At 54.7% G+C, this 24,644-nt stretch overlaps 8 protein-coding genes across 8 annotated transcripts; 6 read left to right on the forward strand and 2 right to left on the reverse strand.

The window, feature by feature from the left end:
• Positions 1 to 440: 440 nt before the first annotated feature.
• BROUX77_006334 (uncharacterized protein) lies at positions 441 to 6,318 on the forward strand (the record flags this gene model as incomplete). The annotated part of the gene is made up of 2 exons (XM_073751307.1): positions 441 to 622; positions 672 to 6,318. The coding sequence occupies 2 exons, from the start codon at positions 441 to 443 to the stop codon at positions 6,316 to 6,318; spliced, it is 5,829 nt and encodes a 1,942-aa protein (XP_073603403.1).
• A 3,405-nt stretch (positions 6,319 to 9,723) lies between these two features.
• Positions 9,724 to 12,217, forward strand: BROUX77_006335 (uncharacterized protein; the record flags this gene model as incomplete). The annotated part of the gene is made up of 3 exons (XM_073751308.1): positions 9,724 to 9,834; positions 9,903 to 10,545; positions 10,608 to 12,217. The coding sequence occupies 3 exons, from the start codon at positions 9,724 to 9,726 to the stop codon at positions 12,215 to 12,217; spliced, it is 2,364 nt and encodes a 787-aa protein (XP_073603404.1).
• Positions 12,218 to 13,437: 1,220 nt separating this feature from the next.
• BROUX77_006336 (uncharacterized protein) lies at positions 13,438 to 14,548 on the forward strand (the record flags this gene model as incomplete). The annotated part of the gene is made up of 5 exons (XM_073751310.1): positions 13,438 to 13,618; positions 13,689 to 13,826; positions 13,901 to 13,982; positions 14,049 to 14,236; positions 14,322 to 14,548. 5 exons carry the CDS (start codon positions 13,438 to 13,440, stop codon positions 14,546 to 14,548), a joined length of 816 nt encoding a protein of 271 aa, XP_073603405.1.
• Positions 14,549 to 15,070: 522 nt separating this feature from the next.
• Positions 15,071 to 17,238, forward strand: BROUX77_006337 (uncharacterized protein; the record flags this gene model as incomplete). The annotated part of the gene is made up of 4 exons (XM_073751311.1): positions 15,071 to 15,086; positions 15,205 to 15,454; positions 15,554 to 16,676; positions 16,753 to 17,238. The coding sequence occupies 4 exons, from the start codon at positions 15,071 to 15,073 to the stop codon at positions 17,236 to 17,238; spliced, it is 1,875 nt and encodes a 624-aa protein (XP_073603406.1).
• A 342-nt stretch (positions 17,239 to 17,580) lies between these two features.
• On the reverse strand, positions 17,581 to 18,916 carry BROUX77_006338 (uncharacterized protein; the record flags this gene model as incomplete). The annotated part of the gene is made up of 3 exons (XM_073751312.1): positions 17,581 to 18,222; positions 18,306 to 18,541; positions 18,646 to 18,916. 3 exons carry the CDS (start codon positions 18,914 to 18,916, stop codon positions 17,581 to 17,583), a joined length of 1,149 nt encoding a protein of 382 aa, XP_073603407.1.
• Positions 18,917 to 19,570: 654 nt separating this feature from the next.
• On the forward strand, positions 19,571 to 21,110 carry BROUX77_006339 (uncharacterized protein; the record flags this gene model as incomplete). The annotated part of the gene is made up of 7 exons (XM_073751313.1): positions 19,571 to 19,704; positions 19,778 to 19,791; positions 19,855 to 19,917; positions 20,001 to 20,095; positions 20,155 to 20,246; positions 20,308 to 20,944; positions 21,012 to 21,110. 7 exons carry the CDS (start codon positions 19,571 to 19,573, stop codon positions 21,108 to 21,110), a joined length of 1,134 nt encoding a protein of 377 aa, XP_073603408.1.
• Positions 21,111 to 21,514: 404 nt separating this feature from the next.
• On the forward strand, positions 21,515 to 22,429 carry BROUX77_006340 (uncharacterized protein; the record flags this gene model as incomplete). The annotated part of the gene is made up of 3 exons (XM_073751314.1): positions 21,515 to 21,546; positions 21,637 to 22,136; positions 22,218 to 22,429. 3 exons carry the CDS (start codon positions 21,515 to 21,517, stop codon positions 22,427 to 22,429), a joined length of 744 nt encoding a protein of 247 aa, XP_073603409.1.
• Positions 22,430 to 22,608: 179 nt separating this feature from the next.
• Positions 22,609 to 24,564, reverse strand: BROUX77_006341 (uncharacterized protein; the record flags this gene model as incomplete). Its single annotated transcript, XM_073751315.1, has 5 exons — positions 22,609 to 22,941; positions 23,049 to 23,821; positions 23,910 to 24,020; positions 24,132 to 24,371; positions 24,477 to 24,564. The coding sequence occupies 5 exons, from the start codon at positions 24,562 to 24,564 to the stop codon at positions 22,609 to 22,611; spliced, it is 1,545 nt and encodes a 514-aa protein (XP_073603410.1).
• Between the last annotated feature and the right edge of the window lie 80 nt (positions 24,565 to 24,644).

The following is a 24,644-nucleotide window of genomic DNA, read 5'->3' on the forward strand; positions in this document are numbered from 1 at the left end:
ACCTCTCCGTCATAATCAACTTCCTACAATTTCGCCGTTTTTTTTTCTTCTTTTCTTACTCGCTCGTTCAACTTCGTCGCCGCGGACAACAAAAACCCGCAGCAACCAGGCGCTCCTTCTGTTGTTGCATCCAGCGTTTCCGCCGTATTTTCCGCTGCGTCTCATTTTTTTACCCCTTCAAATTTCAGACCACCGTGTCTCCTCCGCTCGCTCCTGTGATTATTCCATCAGCATCGACACCGAATCAGCACTGCCTGGATATTCTGCACTCGACTCGCCAGTCGTCCAATATCCCCTACCGCAAATCGCGTTTCTGGACCATCTGCCACGTCTTTCCCATGTCTGAATAAAAGGTACGCTCTGCCCACCCACGAACTTCTCTCCTAACCCAGTGCTGACAGCCTCCCGCGCACAGCACAACTTCACATAGTTAGCACATAATGTCAGGATACCCCGGCGGTGGCAACGGCCATCAGGGCTATGACGACGGGTACGCCGGCCAAGGCCACGCCCAAGGTCAGCCCCAAGGCGGCCAGGACCAGTACTATCAGGACGATCAGTACTACGACAATGGTTACAACCAAAACAACCAAGCAGGAAACGATGGATACTACGACAACTCGTAAGCCGCTCCCCAAAACAATACACAGACTCTCTCTAACAAACAACAGCGGGTACTACAATGCCGAACCCAACAACGCCTACCATCAGGACGGCGGGTACTATGAAAACAACGATCAATACCAAGACAACTACTACCAGAATGGCCAGGGCGGCCAGGCCTACGACCAAGGATACGACCAGCCTGGTTATGAGAACCGCGGTGGTCGTCCCCACGGCTCCGAGGATGACTCCGAGACCTTCAGCGATTTTACCATGAGATCTGACATGGCTCGTGCCACCGACATGGACTACTACGGCCGTGGCGACGAGCGCTACGATGGTTACGACCAGGGCCAGGGTGGCCGTGGCTTCCGCCCTCCCTCTTCCCAGGTCTCCTACGGCGGCAACCGCTCGTCCGGAGCCTCCACCCCCAACTTCGGAGTCGACTACGGCAACGTACTGCCTGCTGGCCAGCGCTCTCGCGAGCCCTACCCCGCCTGGACCTCCGAAGCCCAGATTCCTCTTTCCAAGGAAGAAATCGAAGACATCTTTGTCGATCTCACCGCCAAGTTTGGCTTCCAGCGCGACAGCATGCGCAACATGTACGATCACCTCATGGTCCAGCTCGACTCGCGTGCCTCCCGCATGACGCCGAATCAGGCCCTGCTGTCTCTGCACGCCGACTACATTGGTGGTGACAACGCCAACTACCGCAAGTGGTACTTTGCCGCCCACCTCGACCTCGACGACTCAGTGGGCTTTGCCAATTCCAAGGGCAAGGGCTTGAAAAAGCGCAACAAGAAAAAGAAAAAGGGCGGTGACGGCGACCAGACCGAGGCTGAACAGCTTGAAGACCTCGAGGGCGACGACAGTCTCGAGGCCGCCGAGTTCCGTTGGAAGACTCGCATGAACCGCATGTCACAGCACGACAGATGTCGTCAAATTGCCCTCTACCTTCTCTGCTGGGGTGAAGCCAACCAGGTTCGTTTCATGCCTGAATGCTTGTGCTTCATCTTCAAGTGCTGCGATGACTACCTCAACTCACCAGCTGGCCAAAATCAAACGGAGCCGGCTGAAGAGCTGAGCTACCTGAACAAGTGCATCTCGCCTCTGTACCAATACTGCCGTGACCAGGGATACGAAATTCTCGATGGCAAGTACGTCCGTCGTGAGCGCGACCACAAGCAAATCATTGGTTATGATGACTGCAACCAGCTGTTCTGGTATCCCGAAGGTATCCAGCGTATTGTTCTCGAGGACAAGTCGCGTCTTGTTGATGTCCCTCCAGCAGAACGTTACATGAAGCTGGGCGAGGTTTCTTGGAAAAAGTCCTTCTTCAAGACCTACAAGGAAACCCGCTCTTGGTTCCACATGGTTGTCAACTTCAACCGTATCTGGGTCATCCACATCACCATGTTCTGGTTCTACACCGCCTTCAACGCCCCCAGTGTCATCTTGGGAGATGAGTACGAGCAGCAAGTGAACAACCAGCCCGAAACTGGAAAGTTGTTTTCCATTGTCGGTCTTGGTGGTGCCATGGCTTCCTTTATTCAGATTCTTGCTACTCTTTGTGAGTGGTCTTACGTTCCTCGCCGTTGGGCTGGTGCCCAGCATCTGACCAAGCGTCTATTGTTCCTGATCTTTGTCTTCGTGCTGAACCTGGCTCCTTTCGTCTTCATCTTTATGGTTGCGAGTGACTCGACTTCTAAGACTGTTGTCAAGGCTGTTGGTATTGCTCACTTCGTTCTGGCCCTTCACACTTTTGCCTTCTTCGCCGTCATGCCCCTGGGTGGTTTGTTCGGTTCCTACCTGACCAAGAACTCGCGCCGCTATGTTGCTTCCCAGACCTTCACTGCCAGTTGGCCCCGGCTCAAGGGAAACGATCTCGCCATGTCCTATGGTCTGTGGATGGCTACCTTCGGTGCCAAGTTTGCAGAGTCGTACCTGTACCTGACTCTGTCCTTCCGTGATCCCATTCGTTATCTTTCCATCATGAAGGTTGAGTGCCAGGGTGACAAGATGTTTGGCGATGTCCTCTGCAAACACCAGCCCGCCATCACCCTTGGTCTGATGACTGTTACCGATCTTATTTTCTTCTTCCTTGATACTTACCTGTTCTACGTCCTGGTCAACACTGTGTTCTCCATTGCGCGGTCTTTTTACCTTGGTTCGTCCATTTGGACTCCTTGGAGAAACATTTACTCTCGTCTCCCTAAGCGTATTTATTCTAAAGTCCTCGCTACTACCGACATGGAAATCAAGTACAAGCCCAAGGTTCTTATTTCTCAGATTTGGAACGCCATCGTCATCAGCATGTACCGTGAGCATCTTCTAGCCATTGACCACGTTCAAAAGCTTCTTTACCACCAGGTCCCTTCAGAACAGGAGGGCAAGCGTACCCTTCGTGCTCCCACCTTTTTCGTTTCGCAGGAGGACCACTCGTTCAAGACTGAATACTTCCCTAGCCACAGTGAGGCTGAGCGTCGTATTTCCTTTTTTGCACAGTCTTTGTCCACCCCGATTCCCGAGCCCCTGCCTGTCGACAACATGCCGACATTCACTGTCTTCATCCCCCACTACTCTGAGAAAATTCTTCTTTCGCTCCGTGAAATCATTCGTGAGGATGAGCCGTACTCTCGCGTCACTATGCTTGAGTACTTGAAGCAGCTTCACCCCCACGAATGGGATTGCTTCGTCAAGGACACCAAAATCCTGGCTGATGAAACATCCATCATGGACTCCAACAACGAGAAGAGTGAAAAGGATACTGCCAAAAGCAAGATTGATGATCTTCCCTTTTACTTCCTTGGTTTCAAGAGCTCCGCTCCTGAATACACTCTCCGTACCCGCATTTGGGCCTCTCTTCGCTCTCAGACTCTTTATCGTACTATTTCCGGTTTCATGAACTACAGCCGTGCCATCAAGCTTCTGTACCGTGTCGAAAACCCCGAGGTCGTTCAAATGTTTGGTGGTAATTCTGACAAACTTGAGCGGGAACTGGAACGCATGGCTCGCCGCAAATTCAAGCTTGTTGTGTCCATGCAGCGTTATGCCAAGTTCAAGAAGGAGGAAATGGAGAACGCTGAATTCCTTCTGCGTGCCTACCCTGACCTCCAGATCGCCTATTTGGATGAAGAGCCCCCGGTCAACGAAGGTGAAGAGCCCCGTCTGTACTCTGCCCTTATTGATGGTCACTGTGAAGTTATGGAGAATGGCATGCGTCGGCCCAAGTTCCGTGTTCAGCTTTCAGGCAACCCCATTCTTGGTGATGGAAAGTCCGACAACCAGAACCACGCTGTCATTTTCTACCGTGGTGAATACATGCAGCTTATCGATGCCAACCAGGACAACTACCTCGAGGAGTGCTTGAAGATCCGCTCCGTCTTGGCCGAGTTTGAAGAAATGAAGCTGGAGAACACTTCCCCTTACACTCCTGGTGTCAAGAACGACGTCACTGCTCCTGTTGCCATCCTTGGTGCCCGCGAGTATATTTTCTCTGAAAATATCGGTATCATGGGTGATGTTGCCGCTGGAAAGGAACAGACCTTTGGTACTCTCTCTGCTCGTACTCTTGCCCAGATTGGTGGTAAGCTGCATTACGGACATCCTGATTTCCTCAACGGTATCTTCATGTGCACTCGTGGTGGTGTGTCCAAGGCTCAGAAGGGTCTACACCTGAACGAGGATATCTACGCTGGTATGAACGCCATGTTGCGTGGTGGTCGCATCAAGCACTGTGAATACTACCAGTGTGGTAAGGGTCGTGACTTGGGTTTTGGTTCGATTCTTAATTTCACGACCAAGATTGGTACTGGTATGGGTGAACAGATGCTTTCCCGCGAGTACTACTACCTTGGCACGCAGCTTCCCCTCGATCGTTTCCTGTCCTTCTTCTACGCCCATCCTGGTTTCCACTTGAACAACATGTTCATCATGCTGTCAGTCCAGCTATTCATGATCGTCATTCTCAACCTGGGTGCCCTTCGCCACGAGACGATTGCCTGCGACTACAACCGCAACGTTCCCATCACTGATGCTCTGTACCCCACTGGTTGCGCCAACACAGATGCTGTTGCTGACTGGGTCTACCGTTCCATTATTTCCATCGTCTTCGTGTTCTTCCTGTCCTTCGTGCCCCTGGCCACCCAGGAACTGATTGAGCGTGGAGCCTGGCGCTGCTGCCTTCGTCTGCTCAAGCAATTCTGCTCTCTTTCTCCCCTATTCGAGGTGTTTACTTGCCAGATCTACGCCAACTCTGTTCAGCAGAACTTGTCATTTGGTGGTGCCCGCTACATTGGTACCGGTCGTGGTTTTGCCACTGCGCGTATTCCGTTCGGTGTCTTGTACTCTCGTTTCGCCGGTCCTTCAATCTACTTTGGTGCTCGTCTGGTGCTCATGCTCCTCTTTGCTACCTCCACTGTATGGACTCCCGCCCTGGTGTACTTTTGGCTCTCGCTCCTTGCCCTTTGCATTTCACCCTTTCTGTACAACCCTCACCAGTTTGCCTGGAACGATTTCTTCATCGACTACCGTGACTACCTCCGCTGGCTATCCCGTGGTAACACTCGTTCGCACGCTTCATCCTGGATTTCATTCTGCCGTCTGTCTCGTACCCGTATTACTGGTTACAAGCGCAAGGTTCTGGGTGATCCCTCATCTAAGATGTCGGCTGATGTGCCCCGTGCTGCGATTGGAAACCTGTTCTTTGGTGAAATCTTTGCCCCGCTGGTCCTCGTGGCGCTGACGGTTGTCCCCTACCTGTACATCAACGCCCAGACGGGTGTGTCTGAGACTGCCTCTGATACCGATGGTCCTACTAACTCGGTTATTCGTCTTGGTATTGTGGCCTTCCTACCCATCGTCGTGAACATGGGCGCTTTGTTCATGATGTTCTTTATGGCTTGCTTCATGGGACCTCTTCTGAGCATGTGCTGTAAGAAGTTTGGATCGGTGCTCGCTGGTATCGCTCACGGTATTTCCGTCATTATTCTGATCGTTACCTTTGAGGCCATGTTCCTTCTTGAGGATTTCAACTGGGCGCGTACTGTGAGTGGCATGATTGCGGCTATGGCTGTTCAGCGTTTCTTTATCAAGTTGATCATTTCCCTGGCCTTGACTCGAGAAATGAAGACTGATCAGTCTAACATTGCCTTCTGGTCTGGTAAGTGGTATTCCATGGGCTGGCACTCATTCTCACAGCCCGCTCGTGAATTCCTCTGCAAAATTACGGAGCTCACCATGTTTGGCGCCGATTTCTTCCTGGGTCACTTTATCTTGATCTTCATGTTCCCCTTCCTCTTGGTTCCCAAGATGGACACAATCCACAGCACCATGCTCTTCTGGATGCGTCCTTCTCGTCAAATGCGTCCGCCTATCTACTCGCTGAAGCAGTCCAAACTCCGTCGTCGCCGTGTCACGCGCTACGCTACGCTGTACTTCACTATGCTTGTTGTCATTGTGGCTGTGATTATTGGACCTGTCGTTGTCGGCAAGATGGATCTGATTGACACCAACTCGCTGCCTTCGATGCTTCGGACCAACCGCCTCCTGCAGCACAACAAGCAGGACAATGACAACACGCGCGGCAAGCTGATTACGGGTGTTCGCAACCCTACCTACACTGGACTGGGTCTCAGTACCGTCACGGACCAGGCTGCGACGTCGGAGCCCACTGAGACGTCTGGCGCCAAGATCAAGATCAAGCTATTCAAGTAAGGTCTGTTGTTTTCTCGGACTGTGACTCTAAGCCCCGATAATGCCCAGTTAGATAGACTACGCGGCTTATTTACGCCTGTTACGTGTTTTGCTTCATTACATTTTTTTTTCTTTCTTTCTTCTCTTTCCTCAATAGCTTTTGTTGGTTGTCTTGTCTATTTCTGTTTTTATATGAGTTGTGTTCCGGTTCATATCAATCTATTCTTTCGGTTCTGTGCTGCTCTTCTTTTACACGCCATGCCTTCCAAAGTCCTATGGGTACGATTCTGCGCGAGCAGCTAGTTAGTCTTATTCCCTACAACAAAGAATTGCTTCCTTTTTTTTATAAAAAGAAATGTGCTGTGAAGACTTTTTTTTCACATGTAGTCTTGGTTGAGTAGCGTAGTATGAAAGGGTTCTGAGGGTTAGTGGGGACTCGAAGCCTTGTGTAAATCCTTGAAGATTTATGGAATTATCTTTATGACTTGAACATATTTGATGATCTAGCGAGTAAAGCAAGCCAACAATATATCTCCATTTCTCCTTTGTCCGGGGGGCCACCATCCAGACTTGTGCCTCCCCCCCCCCACTTTCCTTACTCAGCCTTGCCGAGCTTGCTCCGAGCTGTGATTTGCCGGTCCTGAAAACAGGGACTTGTATGCATGCATGTATGTATGTGGATGAGTGTGCAGGGAGAGCTGCTTGCCATGTAGCGCGTGTCTGGGTAGGCTAGGGTGGGCTGGGGTGGAGTAGGTGAGGATCGCGGGTCCGGGCAGAGACATGAGGGCCCGAAGTAGAATTTGGCCGAGGAATGGCAAAAGGAGGGTTGTATATGTGTGTGTGTGGATGCATGTATTGAGCTGGCAATGCAAAGGTGAAAAAACGCTAAAAGATTTGGATGTAGGTACTTTATTGTGCTTGTGTGGGCGTCCACTTTCGGCGGTAGGGGCGGAGGGTGGTTCACGGTCGGACTAATGGGCCGAGAGGTTTGAGAGAAAAGGCTGTCCCGTGCCGAGAGGACCGAAGGGCCAGGCAGGGGGAAAAGAAGGAGAAGATAGGGTGCAGCAGTATAGTTGGTAGTAGTTATAACTAGTTAGTGAGTAGCTAGCAGTTGGTAGTTGGCAGCTGTAGTAGTACACACTATAACTCCAGGTTTAGTTCCTTTCTCGACTTCTCTTCCTGTGCGACAATGTCGGCCGATGCAGCTCGTATTTCCGAAACCAACGGCTCCAGCTACCAAGGCTCCAGAGGCCACCAGCCAATCAGAAGCAGGGAATTTGAGCAAGTGGGACTTAACAGGCGGGATCTTATTGGGAAGCTATAATTTTTTGCTGTTTTTTTTTTCCATAACTAGCTACTCGCCAGCTTGTGATCGAAGCTGGGTGTTAAGACCCCGAATAAAGCGCGACAAAATCCACAGACACCCCCTTGGCAAGAGGCGAGGGAGTCAAGCAGAGGCTTGCCATGTCCGAGCAGGAGCATGTCAATATCCGAGGATCGGCGCTACTATTTGTGTGTGTGTGGAAAAATGTAGACGCTGCCTCGGCGAGCGGCAGAGTCTGTGGCTGGGGCTGCCACGGGATGATTCAAGGCAGAGGATGAGATGAGGGGGGATTTGTGTAGCTCTTATTCTCACGCTCACTTACTCATGCTGACTTTGGCTCAGACTCACTCATTTAATTTCTCTCTCTGGGCGCTGATCGCCAACCCACGCACCGCTATTGGCTGGAACCGGACCGCGCCTTCCATCTGCCCCCGGGTTGCTGCTCTTTTTTCTGTTTTTTTTTTTCTTTTTTCTTTTCTTTTTTTTTTCTTTTTTACATCACCCTTCCTTCCCGCAGTCACGGTCACGGTCGGGTAGTCGAGGTTGTCTGGGGCCCCACTTTGAATACTACTGAACAAAGGAAGGCAGGCAGCAGAAGATGTGGCAGGATTTGTACACAGCAGTAGTTACCTGTGATATAGCAGCAACTACATGGTAACTCTACATAGCTACATAGCTACATAGTTACATGGAACGCACATATGTATGTATGTACATACATTCATACCTGGATGTACATATGCACCATCCCGCCCACGTCAAATCAACCTGTCTTCATCCCATTGGTGTGTGTTGGTTGACATGTGAACGTGAACACCTTCAGACAGACTGCGCTGGCCCGCGCCTCCCAGGGACGTCCATGGAAGAAACCCGGACACGAGTGCCACTCACTGGTGTCTTTTTTTTCTCTGTCTGTGTGCTTGGAGTATTGGCAGTCTTCTTATTGGCGGAGGCCACGACTGTGGAGAATCTCCGTTGCTTCCTGTTTATAATAGTGCACGCACCAATAGTAGGAGGAACAGAAAAAAAGACACCCTGAATACGATGCTCGGTGCGCCTGGGAACCATAACTTTTGCTGGTTCCCCCCGTCGCCAGCGAGAATATCTCCATGGCCTGGCCTGGTATGCAGCTTCCCAGACGCGCCTGTCTGGCTGTCTTTGTTTTTCTTTTTTCTTTTTGGGAGCTTCATGTCTCTCTCTGTTTCTCAAGTGAAGCCGATCGCAAGCAGTGTGCCAGCACTTGGACACATGCCAGTGCATCAATTTGGCACCGCGCTAGCGCCGCATCTTGTCCCCCTTCAAAAATTTTCCCACTCCATTTTTTTCCCCATCGGCTGTTTGCCCCTCCTTCCCTTAAATAGGTCGGTCGGGTCGTGCCCTGGCCTGGCCTGGCCTGGGCAACAATGGTTGTATGTGAGTGAATGGACAACTACCAATTGGTACTTTTACAGGTACAGGTACAGGTACAGGTACAGCTACGTAGATAGGAATGCTTAGACAGGTAGGTAGGTAGGTAGGTAGGTACCTTTGGGGTACGGGCCAGACTGAGGAAAGAGGCAAGGAAGCACCTGGAAACGCCCCACAGATGCGTTTGAGCAAGCATAATACCAGCTCCATGATTGGCCCGGCCGCCCGGCCTTCAGGACCTATTGCGTCTTTCGTCATAGCCGAGTTGCTCCGCTAAAGGAAATCGTAACGCCGAATAGGGAACTTGCCTTCTTTTTTTATGTGCGTGTGCGTGTTTGTGTGTTGAGATTACAGTTGCCAGTGATAGCCCTTTCCTTACTTCTCTCCTCTGGCTGGCTACAAGTACTTGTATATACCCGAAACATCTCGCCCATTACTTGTCTTTTTTTTCTTTTTTGCCTCCTCTCCTCTCTTCTTTTCTTCTTTTCTGTTCCATCTTCATCTTCACACTCCCCAGAATCTACCTTTTGCCATCAGATTTGGGATCCGCCGTGTGTTGCATGCATCTCCATTCTCTGCTGGACTGAGTAGATACGATACACCTGTTGTCACCCATTCGACATCAGTGAGAGAAGACCTCTTGGAAGCTTCTTATCCTTCCGCTTCATTTTCCTACTCCTAATATCACATTCACAATGCTGGCCACCCGCCAGATTCTGGGCATGGCCCGGAACCGCACCATGTTCGGTGCTGTTTCCGGTGTCCGCCGCCTGGCCACCGTCACCGACTCTCCTCTCGACAGAAAGGTTCGTAAAAGCCAGATCTTATTCACTACTACCACCGATAGTTGCTGACAATTTCTTCTCCGCTACAGGTCAGACAAAACAACCTCGAGGAGGGCAACTTCATCAACTACAAGAAGATGTCCGAGAACCTGGCTGTCGTCCGCTCTCGCCTCAACCGCCCCCTGACCTACGCCGAGAAGATCCTGTACTCCCATCTGGATGACCCACACGGCCAGGACATTGAGCGTGGTGTCAGCTACCTGAAGCTGCGCCCCGATCGTGTCGCCTGCCAGGATGCCACCGCTCAGATGGCCATTCTTCAGTTCATGTCGGCCGGCATGCCCTCGGTTGCCAACCCCACCACCGTCCACTGCGACCATCTGATCCAGGCCCAGGTTGGTGGCTCCAAGGATCTGGCCCGCGCCAAGGACATCAACAAGGAGGTCTACGACTTCCTTGCCTCCGCCTGCGCCAAGTTCAACATTGGTTTCTGGAAGCCCGGCTCTGGTATTATCCACCAGATTCTGCTTGAGAACTACGCCTTCCCCGGTGGTCTGCTGATCGGCACTGACTCCCACACCCCCAACGGTGGTGGCCTGGGTATGTGCGCCATTGGTGTCGGTGGTGCTGATGCCGTCGACGTCATGGCCAACCTTCCCTGGGAGCTCAAGGCCCCCAAGGTCATCGGTGTCAAGCTGACTGGCCACCTGAACGGCTGGGCTTCGCCCAAGGGTAAGAAAATCTCAACACACCCCAACGACACCACCGCAACATGTTACTGACAAAACATCTAGATATTATCCTTAAGGTCGCTGGTATCCTGACTGTCAAGGGTGGTACTGGTGCCATTGTTGAGTATCACGGCCCTGGTCTGGAGAGCATCTCCGCCACTGGTCTGGGTACCATTGCCAACATGGGTGCCGAGATTGGTGCCACCACCTCCGTCTTCCCCTTCTCTGACCGAATGTACGACTACCTTGCTGCTACCAAGCGTAAGGAGATTGGTGACTTTGCTCGCGTCTATTCTAAGGAGCTGCGCCCCGATGAGGGCTGCGAGTACGACCAGCTCATTGAGATTAACCTGAGCGAGCTGGAGCCTCACATCAACGGTCCCTACACTCCTGATCTGGCCACTCCCATCTCCAAGTTCAGCCAGGCCGCCAAGGACAACAACTGGCCCGCTGAGATGAAGGTCGGTCTGATTGGTTCTTGCACCAACTCCTCGTACGAGGACATGGACCGTGCCGCCTCCATTGCTCGTGATGCCATGGACCACGGTCTCAAGTCCAAGTCTCTCTTCACCGTCACTCCCGGTTCCGAGCAGGTCCGCGCCACCATTGAGCGTGACGGCCAGCTGAAGACCTTTGAGGAGTTTGGTGGTGTTGTCCTGGCCAACGCCTGCGGTCCCTGCATTGGTCAGTGGGATCGTCGTGACGTCAAGAAGGGTGAGGCCAACTCCATTGTCTCATCCTACAACCGTAACTTCACCGGCCGTAACGACTCCAACCCCGCCACCCGCTCTTTCGTCACCTCCCCCGACCTGGTCGTCGCTCTGTCCATTGCCGGCACTCTCCACTTCAACCCCCTGACCGACAAGCTCAAGGACAAGGATGGCAACGAATTCATGCTCAAGGCTCCCACTGGCCAGGCCCTGCCTTCGCGCGGCTATGACCCCGGTGAGAACACTTACCAGGCTCCCCCCGCCAACCGTGACGTCGTCAACGTCACCGTTGCCCCCACTTCCGACCGTCTCCAGATTCTGTCTCCCTTCAAGGCTTGGGACGGCAAGGACGCCCTTGACATTCCCATTCTGATCAAGTGCAAGGGCAAGACCACCACCGACCACATCTCCATGGCCGGTCCCTGGTTGAAGTACCGTGGCCACCTGGACAACATCTCCAACAACATGCTGATTGGTGCCATCAACGAGGCCAACGAGGAGGCCAACAACATCAAGAACTTCACCACTGGTGAGTTTGGCGGTGTCCCCGATGTCGCCCGTGACTACAAGGCCAAGGGAATCAAGTGGGTTGTCATTGGTGACTGGAACTACGGTGAGGGCTCGTCCCGTGAGCACGCCGCTCTGGAGCCCCGTCACCTGGGTGGTCTTGCCATCATCACGCGCTCCTTTGCCCGTATCCACGAGACCAACCTGAAGAAGCAGGGTATGCTGCCCCTGACCTTCTCGGACCCTGCCGACTACGAAAAGATTAAGCCCTACGACAAGGTTGATATTATGTGCACCGAGCTGGCCGTTGGCAAGCCCATGACCATGCGCGTGCACCCCGAGTCTGGCGCGCCCGCTTTTGACATTAAGCTGTCCCACACCTTCAACGAGCCCCAGATTGAGTGGTTCAAGAACGGTTCGGCCCTGAACACCATGGCCATCAAGAACCGTGCTTAAGTGTCTAAGCTCTGATCTGACGTTGTTCTCCTCGGCCCCATGGAGTTGGTCATAGCTCTTTGGTGGCAGCACCGAATCTACTTTTTTTTTTCCCACCCCCTCTATCATATCCATTGTCTTCCCTCAACTCCCCGTGCTACAACCCAGCCGGGGGAAGCGAGGCGTGTCTTTGTTTCTTTGGCGGACTCTTCTGGCCTTGGTGGCCAAATTTCCGAAAATTGTCATGTTTCCACGGCTGTTATAGGCGCGGCCTTGCATTAGTGGTTGTTTTCATGCTTGGGTTTGCGAGTTATTGTGTTCAACGGCTGCAACGACAACGTTGTTTTTTTTCTTTCTTCTTAGCTACTTTGTTTCAAGTACTGTAAAAAATAAAAACAGTTCAAAACTAAAGCTGGAGTGTTGTTTGTATTGAAGTAGTGAAGGAAGCGTCGCAGTGAATGTCGGCGGTATTTGGCGGGTCATTGGTGTCACGTGATGATGAGTAATCAGCAATCAGTTGATACATGTGTATAGTTGGTGCCTCCTGGAGGGCGAGCTCAACGACGATCTGTAGCTGTCACCGTCGCCAGCCAGTCAGCCAACCGAGAGCCACAAATAGCGAATATTAGCATTGGCGTTGGCTTTTTTTTTTTTTTTCTTTTTGATCTGTTTGTTTTTTGTGGTTTCTTGCCATTTCTTAAGGGGGGTTGCGATTTGCCAGCTGTCCTGTCCTTGGTTTTTTTTTTATTTTATTTTTTATTTTGGCGAGATCAGTAAGTGGCAGGTTACGACCTCCGATAACTACATAACAACTAGTTGTAACTATTGTATGTGTGCACTTGGGTACGGCTGTTCTAACATGGATCATGTGTACTGAATAGAATAGGAGCCTCACCTTTGCCTCTCTCCCTCCCACATTGAGTGCTCTACCGACGAAACGGCCCTTTCTTTTTTGCGCAGATATATATATATATATATATGCATTTTTTTTGTCTTTTTCTTGGGCACCAGAGCATCTTTCGAAACGTCCAGTCTCCAGGGGCTGGTGGTCTGGGTCTAAGTGAAGCCGGAACACGCACAAGCCGAGCGGGCCGACACGGCAACGACCGAGAGCACGAAGCGGAATAGGAGGTTTGTTTGTTGGGTGTTGGAGGAATTTATCCAAAGCCACGGACATCCGACTATCAAGAAACAGAAGGAAAAAAAAAAAAAAGGACTTGGTGTTCTCGTCGAAGCTAGCTATGCCCCCGTCCACGCAGCGAATCAACACGGCGCGCGCGCGCTCGTACATCAGCCGGCTGCCACTGTTCACGCGCTGCGCTACGGCTATCCTGATTCTGCTGTGGCTGGTGTCGGTGGTCAGCGCGTTTGACGTGCTGGACTGGGGATGTCTGAAGCCTGCGGAATTCAACCTTGCTCAGTGTATGTAGTGGTGGTTCCTGGATCTTGCTGCGTGCGTGCGACCTTGCTTTGCTAACGAGATTCCCGATAGCATACCGACTCAATACCTACCCGATCGTGCACCTCAGTGTCATCCACCTCGTCGGCAACGTCTTTGCGCTGACGCCTCTGATGGAGCGCTTTGAGCTTGAATACGGCACGCTGACCACGCTTGCCATGTTTGCCGGGCGTATGTTGAAACCGAGATCCACTCCACGCCAGACTACACTTGCTGGCCCAGTTGCTGACCCTGTCTTCATGTAGCCCTGGCGACACTCCCCGCCTTCATGTACCTGTTCATCGAGAGACTTATTCTGCGGGGCACGACTCCCGTCGCCGGCGCCAGGTTAGTAGTATCCACGGCGACCGACATGTCTAGCGAGGCCGAATACTAACTGCGTATGGGAGCTAGTGTCTGGGTGTTCCTCTTGATTGCCATGGAGGCTGTCAAGACAGCCAAGACTAACCCGCACTTTATGCTGGGCCCGTACAAGATCCCCACGTGGACGACGCCCATCGGCGGTCTCGTAGTCGTTGCCGCGCTGGTCCCGAGCAGCAGCTTTTTGGGGCATGTGTGCGGCATTGTGGTTGGGTACATTTGTAAGTATTCAAACACCAAACACCCCCTTTTTTTTCCCTTTCTACCAGCATGCGATGCCAGTACTAACCACACACGGAACCACAGGCGGAATGGGCTACATCAAATACCTCGCACCGCCGGAGCGCATCCTCCGCTGGGTCGAGGGCAAGCTCAACCTGCTCGCCATCCTGCCGCACTACGTGAGCATAGACCAGAAGACGTACGGCCGCTTTGGCGTGCTGCCTACCACTGGCCAGCCGCTGGCCACCACCAACAATCCGCCGGCTGCGTTCCTGGCGGCCAACGGGCCCGGCCAGAGACTGGGAGCTTGAGTGCCGTGCATGTGCGTGTTCTTTATAGAAGGGCTGGGTTGTATTTGTGTGGGCGTGCTTGTTGGAACCAGGGGGGAGGGGGTTGTGCTCTGGGCTGTGGAGCCCATGGCAGGGCGATGCGATGGGAATTGGGTCATATGAAGCTTTAAAACGACGGACAAAAGTAGTCTGTAGTCAATGTATTGAAGTATCGCGACGTGCTCGTGCCGCTCTACTGGGGTTATCACTATATCGGGGTTATCGGACTATGGGTTAATTGAGCTAGGCCCCGCTTAAATGCATCGCTGGCTGGAGCTCCCCCATTTGAAATGAATCTAACAAGATAGCTTGGGGGGTTTTTTTTTTTTTGCTTTTGCTAAACTCCCAGCGCGCGCTGCTTGAAGAATTGCGCCGGAGTGAGTGATTGACGACTGGAATCGGCTTCCATCCTACGTACGGGGATTTCTTCTTTTTTCTTTTGGCGATCTTGCCCGCTTCCTTTCCAGCCAACACAATCAATCAACCGCCGCCGCCGTTTAAACCATGTCACGCCTCATATGTGAGTTTGCCTCTGCCTCCATCCGCCGTCCCGCGTCCCGGCGATCGGCCCCGCCCTCCCGACGGACGTTCAGCTAACGCCGGCGCCGGCGCGTGCCGTTCTCCTCCCCCGGCCTAAGCCTCGGCCTTCCAGATCCGCAACGACCCCCGGCTGCTCAAAGCCCCGCCGTACCTCTCGCTGGGCTGCGTGGCCGTCGGCGTGGCGTGGCTGCTGCTGCTCCCGCTCGACGACTACTCGCGGCGCACGTACATTTCTGAAAACGCCCTGCTGCCCGGCCAGGTCCACACGTACTTTAGCGGCAGCGATCAGCACGTGTTCCGCGCCTACAAGTCCGAGGTTGTGGCGCTGGCCGGCAAGGACAACTATGCGTAAGCGACGTGGCCTCTCCCCCTCTCCTGCTCCCTCCCCGGGGGGCTCTTGTCTGCGAGACGCAAATCAGCTAACGCCTCTCCTCGCGCGTGCGCCAGTGTCAACGACGGCCTCGAACAGATTGCCCTCGACATTGGCCTGAAGACGGCCCGCCAGAACTTCTCCTACGCCTCGGCCGGCGAGACATACTCGGGCGAAAACCTGTACGCCATCCTGCAGGCGCCGCGCGGCGACGCCACCGAGGCCATCGTGCTGGTGGCCTCGTGGCGCAACGACGAGGGCGAGCTCAACCGCCATGGCGTGCCGCTGGCGCTGACGCTGGCGCGCTACTTCAAGCGCTGGTCGCTGTGGTCCAAGGACATCATCCTGCTCTTCCCGCCCGAGCCGACCATGGGCAGCCAGGCGTGGGCCGACGCGTACCACGACGCCCACGATGCCGCCAACGCCGGTCCGCTGCCCATCAAGTCGGGCCTGCTGCAGGGCGCCATTGCCATTGACTATGCGCAGGAAGACCGCTTCGAGTCGGTGCACATTGCCTACGACGGCATCAACGGCCAGCTGCCCAACCTCGATCTGATCAACAGCATTGTCAGCATTTCCGGCGCCCAGCTGGGCTTCCAGTCCAACATCCAGCAGATGTGGGACCACGCCGACACCTACGACGAGCGCCTCAAGACCATGTTCCGCGGCATGCTGAACCAAGGCCTAGGCCATGCCACCGGCCCCCACAGCGCCTTTATCCCCTACCACGTCGACGCCGTCACGCTGCGGCCCTACGGCGCCGGCTGGCAGGACGAGATGGCCATGGGCCGCCTGATTGAGGCGTCGTTCCGCAGCCTCAACAACCTGCTCGAACACCTGCACCAGAGCTTCTTCTTCTACCTGCTCATGAACCGCGGCCGCTTCGTCAGCATCGGCACCTATTTGCCGAGTGCAATGATCCTGGCCGCCAACTTCACCATCATGGCCATTGCAGGCTGGGTTCAGAGCGGCCAGGCCAAGGGCGCTTCACCTGTGGCTGTCGGCGCTGAAAAGACAGACAGAGATGAGGCTGGGGAGCTTCAACCAGGCGGCTCGGCGTCCTCGCCGTCTGCAGTCTTGGCCCTATCCAGCGCCCCTTCGCTGGTCGAGCGAGAAGTTTCGCTTCCCCTGACCGTCGTCCTTTCCATCCAGGCTCTCGGTCTTGTGCCTTTCTATGTTTTCAACCACGCTCCCGCGAATGTAAGTAACCCATGACGAATGAAGCCCCACGACTCAGTGTTTCGAACAACCCGCTAACACCAGCCTCCCCCCACAGTTTCTCTACGGAGTCTTTGTAGCCTTTGCCGGCATCAACTGCATCCTGCCGTTCGTCATCTCCCGCGCCATTGCATCCTACAAGCCGACACTGCAGCAGCTCCAAATCACAAAGTCCTTCTCGCTGCTCGGCCTGGGCATGTTCCTCTCGGCGCTGGCCACGCTCAACTTCTCGCTCGCCTTCCTGATTGGCCTGTTCTCCGCGCCCTTTTCCCTGGCCCGCCCGCTCGGCACTGCCCCGTCGCGCATGCTCCCCGCCGCCGCCGCCCTCTCGCTGCTCGGCCCGCACTCGCTGCTCTTTGCCGGCAGTGCGCTGGCGGGCGTCGATATGGGTTATCTGCTCAGGCAGGCGGCGTTTGGGTGGAATGTCTGGGGCATGTACACGAGCGTCGTGGTGTGGTGCGTTTGGTGGCCCGCGTGGCTGGTTGCTCTGGTCGTAGTGCTAGCGAGCCCGGTGGCCAGGGCCGGGGGTGTCGAGAGGAAGTAGGCTGCGGTGGGATTGGATATGTAGACGGCTGCCGAGGTTTGGAATGGCCGCTGTGCCAGGGGGGAAAGACTTGGATTCGTGTAGTTGAAGATATTGACATTGCAAACACGGTTATTTGATATGACATGCACTGGGTAGGTAGGCATCGGCATGATTTGTAGAATGTGTACAGACTCATGGCTTGTTCGGAAATTAATCGTACATGTGTGTATTGCATGTTTGTGTACTTGTATTGAAGTCACCGACATCTAGCCGGCCTTTGGTCTCTGTCATCTTTCATTGTTCTCATGGCATCAAGACTCTTTCTCTCTCTCTCTCTCTCTCTGAGACCCCGCTTCCCACTCATGCCACCCACAAGTCACCGCCCGACTTCTCGATCCAGTTGCCCAGCTCATTGACGTTCTGGTCCCACTCAATCAGGCGATCGCGCATCTCGCCGACCTGCTTCTTGTCGAGGACCTTAGGCTGGACCCAAGTGATGTGGGCAATCTCGTCGACCTGGTCAATGGTGCCGCGCAGGAGCCCGAGGCTGAGGGCCTTCATGATCAGGTGCTCGATTTCGTCTTGGTGGACCTTTGTGGCGGCGGAAATGTCCTTGAAGCTCATGGTGCGGTCGTGGGGCGGGCGGCGGAAGACAGCCTCGGTCAGCGAGGCGAGGTAGATTTTCTGGCGCAGATGGGCCGAGTATTCGTTGAGCAGGTTGTTGGACTCGATGTGGTTGGAGAGGCGGTCGTAGGCCGTCAGGTCGCCCTTGTTAAAGGCAAAGACGAGGTCGCGCAGCCATTCGTTCTCGCTGCCCAGCAGCGCGTCCAGGATGGGGTGCAGAAGCAGTTCGCCAAAGTTGTAGATGCTTTCGGAAACGAGCGCAGACACGCTCAGGTGGTAGGCGCGGATGTGGCGCTCCTTAGGCGAGAGGGTGGAAAGGTCTATGCAGGCGAGGTAGAGGAGGGCGTTTCTGTAGTAGGCGGCAAAGTCGTTTTTGCGCTGCAGAGAATGGTTAGCTTGTGGAGGAAGAGGGGGCATCCCGGGGGAGCTCGGCCGGGCCGCTGCTGGGAGTAGTGTGGTACCTGATAGTAGTTGGCATTGGCATCGTAAAACGTAGCGTGCACAAAGGGCTCGACTGAGTCTAGGCAGTCGAGTAGTTTCTGGCAGCTGTCGAGATCCTTGCGGGCACCCTCGGCGTCGGGGATGTTAAGCTTGACGCGGGCGACGGCTGTTACGGCATAGACCATGGCATCTCTGGTGTCAGCCGTGTCGACTCTCTTGGCGACGGCCTGGAGGAAAGCAAGACGCTCCTTGTTGTCTGGGGGGAGAGTGTTAGCAAGCTGATGGGTGCGTCGGGCCCGGGGGCGGCCCGGAGGCGAGGGGGGGCATGTCCGGCGCGGGGCGGGCTATGCCACGACGTACTGGCGCACTCGGTCGAGGCGTTCAGAGCCAGCTGCACGAGCTTGAGCTGGTTGATCTTGTCGGCAAAAGTCAGGACAAACACATTGTAGAAGTCGAGGCGGCGCGGGGCGCTGGCGGGGTCCTTGAAGAAGGCGTGGAGCTTCTCGGTGAGCTGGTGCCACAGCTTGCGTTCCCAGAGATCCTCAAACTCGAGGATGTCGGCCTGCAGATTCTCAGGCGCAGAGTCCCGCTGCTCGGAGAGGAAGTCCTGGATCTTCTCGGTCTGCGACATGGTGGTGTGTGGTTGTGCGGGATCGGGATCGGGGGCGGAGGACAGAGTGGCGGTTCTGGTTGGTTGGTTGGGCGGGATATGACGCAATTGCGGGAGAGTAGCCGGCAGGTGGAGCAGGGAAAAGGCGCTGGAGAAAACGGAGAACGGACGGCCGGATTCCGGGGGTGATGGTGATGGGTTGGCGACTTCAGAAGTGACGACGTTGTTTAGCTCAGAGCTTCAGAGCTAACGCGGCTGAAGAGCAGCCTGGAGTACAAGGGTATAGAAGGGTATAAGGGTCTGCAAGGGTCTTCAAGGGTACGGAGGTACAAGGTACAACGACTGCTTCGTTCCGGGGCCCCACACTAGGTCCAGTCTGCCCCACTATTCCGTTGGCTTTTACCACAAGTCAGCCGACCCACGTGATTTCTGATTGGTCCTTTCCTCAACGGCAATTTGGTGAGAGGAGGCACTTATAATAGCACCGGAGCCATTGAACCACGAGAGATTCCATCACGAAGCCCGAAACGCCTCCCGCCCGCAACCTCCCGGCCCCCTCTGCAACCCTAACCTCCACAGCTGCTGGCTGGTACGCCTGATTCCCCGACGCCGCCAATTGGGCCCCCATCCGCCTTCCTTCGTCCCCCGAGACCTCATTCCGCAACCCGCCCAAACATGTCCAGTTTCCAGGCTGCCGTGCGGTCCTCTCGGGCTGCTAGCCGCGAGGTGCTCGGCCTCGGCCGCCGCTCCATCTCCGACATTGCCATTACCCGTACCGGGAAGCCCATTCTCCGCACGCCCGGCGGCCGGTGAGTTGTCCTGCCGAAAGCGACGGCCGGCCGTGCCCCGAGGAAATCGCCGCTAACTCTGCCGTCAATACAGCTCCTCGCTTGGTGGTAAGACGCATTGGGCCTCGAATTACAGAAGATAGCCCCGATTTAACAGTCTTTTGTGTCCAGGAAACACGGCAACCGTGTTCGGTGCTACTGGCAGACTCGGAAGATACATTGTCAACAGACTAGGTGCGCATCCTTTGCTGCGAAATCCAATATAAACCTAATGTGGCTGAGGAAATACTGACGGCGCCCATTGCGGGGTGCGATAGCACGCCAAGGATGCACCGTCATCGTGCCGTTCCGGGAGGAAATGGCCAAGCGCCACCTCAAGGTCTCCGGAGACCTGGGCCGCGTGGTTTTCATGGTACGTGGCCGACAGCAACCGACTGGTAGCCGGAATCTAACCCCCGGCGGCATCTCTAGGAATACGACCTGCGCAACACGCAGTCAATCGAGGAGAGTGTGCGCCATTCCGACATAGTCTTCAACCTTGTCGGCCGCGACTTCCCTACCAAGTGCGTCTGATTTGATTCTCCCCGAGGCCGACGCGAGGGGCAGTATTAACCGTGTAGATAGGAACTTCACGCTGGAAGACGTTCATGTCGAGGGTACCGAGCGCATTGCCGAGGCGGTGGCCAAGTACGACGTCGACCGCTTTATCCACGTGTCCTCGTACAACGCCGACCCCAAGTCCGAGTGCGAGTTCTTTGAAACCAAGGGCCGTGGCGAGAAAGTCGCCCGGGAAATCTACCCCGAGACGACGCTCGTGCGCCCGGCGCCGACCTTTGGCTTCGAGGACAACCTGCTCATCAAGCTGGCTACCATCACCAATCTCTTCACGTGCAACAACATGAAGGAGCGCTTCTGGCCCGTCCACGTCATTGACGTCGGCCGTGCGCTCGAGGTCATGGCCTTTGACGACTCGACGGCCGGCCAGACGTACGAGCTCTACGGCCCCAAAAACTACTCGACCGCCGAGATTGCAGCCATGGTTGACCGCGAGATCTTCAAGAAGCGTAGACACGTCAACGTGTCTCCCAAGATCCTCAAGCCTCTGGCCGATATCCTGCACAAGCTGGTCTACTGGCAGACCACCTCGGCCCAGGAGTTTGATCGCGAGCTGTACGACCAGGTCATTGACCCCGCGGCTAAGACTCTGAAGGATCTCGGCATCGAGCCCAGCGACATTAGTGAATTCACCTACCACTACCTGGTAAGCTGGCCCTTTCTCCGCGTCCAGCGCAGTCAGTTCGTCCATATGATACTAACAACCCCCATAGCAAGGATTCCGCAGCTCCGCCTACTACGACCTGCCCCCCGCCACAGAAAAGGAAAAGCGCGAAGACCGCAAATACCTGCACGTCATCGACAACCAGTAAACAGTGCCGAGACCGAAGCAGCCGTGGATGGACAAGCAAGACTGGCCAGTTTCTCAAAGTACAGTGGTCCTCGGTTGAATTTTTTTGTCGCAGTTGGACAAAGCCCGAGACCGTATTGTTCTCTTGCATAAATGTTGAATTTTTTTTATATGTATTTCCGAATGTGTGGAATGGTCATTGTTGAGTAAATCAAGAATTGCATGAAAGTAAATGTATGAAGATGAATGTATGAATTCAGGCTTTCTCACCTCCACTCTGATTGGGAAAAAAAATCTCACGTCACACTAAGAAAAAGATTACTCATCCACCACTTCCACAACCCGCGCCTTTGATACTTGTACTACATGCACAACAACTACCGCACACCATCTCTCAACTCTTAAAGATATACAAACTATAAAACAATGAGTCACTCAGACAGCGACGACGAGCCCATGTAAGTGGAAAACACACAGCGCCCCCCTCGCCCCCGTCCATCAATGTTAACCATATGCCGAACCCGCCCCCCCCGGCCCCAATCCCACAGCACCCTCTCGTCCCACGCGCTTGCCGCGCTGGCCGAGTTCAACGCCGAAAAGGACGCGCGCGAGGAGCAGTTTGCCAAGCTGCAGGCCGCAGCAGAGCAGGACGCGGCTGGACGGGACGCGGCTGCTGCCGCCACGGCCCCGCTCACCATGGACGTGTTTGGCGAAGACTGGAACGAGTCGCAGTTCTGGTACGCCGACGCAACGGCGCGCGCGCTGGCGCAGCAGCTCTTGGACGGGGCGACGGCGGCGACGCGGATTGCCGTGGTGTCGGCGCCGAGCGTGTTTGTAGCACTCAAGAACCTGGTGCGCGAGACGGCGGCGCTGGCGGCAGCGCCGCCGCAGATTATCCTGCTCGAGCATGACAACCGGTTTGCGGTGTTTCCCGAGTTCTATTTTTACGACTTCCAGGAGCCGTTTAAGCTGCCGGCGCAGCTCAAGGGCTCGGTCGATCGGGTTATTTGCGACCCGCCGTTTCTCAGTGAGGATTGCCAGACAAAGGGTGAGTTGGTGTACATGGGGTGTTTCATTTTCTTTTCTCTTGCCGTGACGTGGCTGACACTGTTTCTCTCTGTGTGTATAGCGGCAATGACTGTCCGGTGGCTGTGCAAGCCCGACCCGGAGCCGAAAAAGCTGATTCTCTGCACCGGCGAGCGCATGGAGTCGCTGGCTCTCAAACTCTACCGGTCGTTTGGCCTGCAGACGACCACGTTTGAGCCCAAGCATGCCCGGGGCCTGAGCAACGAGTTCTACTGCTATGCCAGCTTTGAGTGCGATGAATGGAAATGGAGATGAGGCATGACAAGATACAAAAGGAGACGAGAAAATAGAACAAGGGCAAAAAGAATAAACGCTATGATGAATCACCCAATAATGACACGGAATTGGCGCCCTCCAGCTTGCGGCTCCCCCCCGGGGGGGAATAGCTAACTATATTCCAGTAGTACTCTCTCTCGCAATATATACAACAGCGTCTAATTCATATGCTTCACAATATAAAACAGGAGATATGCCTGTGAGCTCAAGACCTCTGACAGCGTCGCCATCTGGACCTTGTGGTCGTTGAACTTGAACCACTGGTCGCCTACGCGGCAGTACACGAGGTAATGGCCCGTCTCGATATCGCCAATGTGCACAATCACGCTCATCAGGTCGTACGTGCATGCCCGGTTGTACTGCCGATTGGAGCGCGCTTCGCTGCTCCGGCCGAGTGTCGTGTACGGGAGCATGTTGAGCTCGAGGGAGAAGTCGACGGGCGTGTCGATTTTCAAGGCGCGCTCGTTGCGGCCCTGCTTGAACTCGAATCGCTAGAGCGTGGTGTCAGGAGGGGTGGGTTTCGGGGGGTGGCTAGCGCGCACAGAAGGTCCCTCTCTTTCTCTCTCTGTGTGTGTGTGCGGGTGGATGTGTCTCTTACCTTGAGCTGGATAGTCAGCGTGTTGGGCAGACGCTTCACGCTCGTCTGTCGTCGTGCATTTTGCATGGTCTTGCAGTTCTGGCAACGGTACTCGCACTTGTCGTCGCTGATATACTCGGCGTCCAAGCATTCTTGTAGCGTCACCGACTTGCGGTCGCCCTTTTTGCTGCGCACCGACGACGATTCTAGGCCGAGATTCAGGTCGAGGAAACACTGGAAGGCGTCGGTTGACTGGTTGCACTTGAGGCACGTGGTGGTGCTCTGCATCTTGCCGTAAAAGACCTGGTGGATGATGCACATGCAGTTTCCGTCCTTGGCAGACGCCTCGTTCTCGGGCGCGTCCATCTCGCTGTTGCGCTCGTGTAGCTCTTCTGCCAGGAACTGGAAGAACTCGTGGGCGTCCTGCTCGCGCGTGGTCACCAGGTTTTCAAAGGCCTTTTTCTCGGAGATCCAGAAGCCCGAGAGGATGTTGGCCGGCGTGTAGCCGTTGGTGTTTTCGACCCCGTAAAACTCCTGGAAGACATCATCCATGGCACAGCTCAGGCAGTGGCTGACGGAGCAGCCGGCATGTCGATCCGAGAGATAGTAGTTGCGTAGAATGGGGTTGTGCAGGAAACTCTGTAGGACGACGTTCTGGTAGCACGTGGCGCCGGCGTTGTAGAGGCCGCGCAGGCCAATTGCTTTGCACGACACGGCCGTTGTGTTGGTGGAGATGAAGCGCATCTCGTCTCGGGCGTCTTCGGCCGGCATCTCGTCGAGTCTTCTCTTGCGGCCTGGATTTGAAAGCAGCAAAGTAAGCGGGCTATCCGGCCGTCTAAGTGAAGCAGTCGCATTATGCGATTCAGAGACAAAGGGACTTACGGGTGAATGAGCCGGTGCCTTTTTTTAACAGGCGGAGTTCTTCAAGAGTTGGGTCGTAGACAAGATCGTCACACATGTGGCAATATAGCACGCCGCTCCGGGAGTCCACATCTACGAGCGGCATTGGGTGCCGAGTTAGCAGGCGCATTCTGCAGACGCGCTTCTGGCCAATGCTAGTCTTCCAGTGGTAGAAGAGCGCGAGGGCATCGTGTCAAGACTCACAGAAGCGGTGGGCTTTCTTGGTGCCATGTTGTGATATGCCGTCCTCGGTGACAATGTCGGGACATTGTAAACAGAGATAGTTGGAGGTTATCGTGGTGACCACCTGGCCCGAGCCACTGCGCGCGGTTTGTGAGACAGTGCGCGAGGAATCGTCAAAGATGCGCCGCAGAATAGTCTTGTAGTTGTTGATGCAGGTGTTGATGTTTTCTTGGGACTGTGTGAGGAGCATCTGCGTGTGTTCTAGCGGGCAACATGGCGCATTAGCCAAGGGCAACTTTTCAAGCTCCTTTGTCTTGTTCTCCTTCTACCGTTGTTTCTTTAGCGCCTGGAAAATACTCTACTCACCACAGCCGTACATGGGCGTCCCCTTGACGGGCGGATTCACGCGCGCCGTCTGTTTTGCGCCCGATTGGCTGCCGGAAGCTCGCGACATGGTTGGACAGCCTGGATGCGGATAGATGCCAGAAGGCCGTGCGGATTATTCGCGAGCAGAGACAGCAGCGGGCAGGAGCT

This window comes from Berkeleyomyces rouxiae, assembly GCF_048999995.1.
Source record: "Berkeleyomyces rouxiae strain 22BRR77 chromosome Unknown BrBRR77_ptg000008l, whole genome shotgun sequence".
Classification (NCBI taxonomy): Eukaryota; Fungi; Ascomycota; class Sordariomycetes; order Microascales; family Ceratocystidaceae; genus Berkeleyomyces; species Berkeleyomyces rouxiae.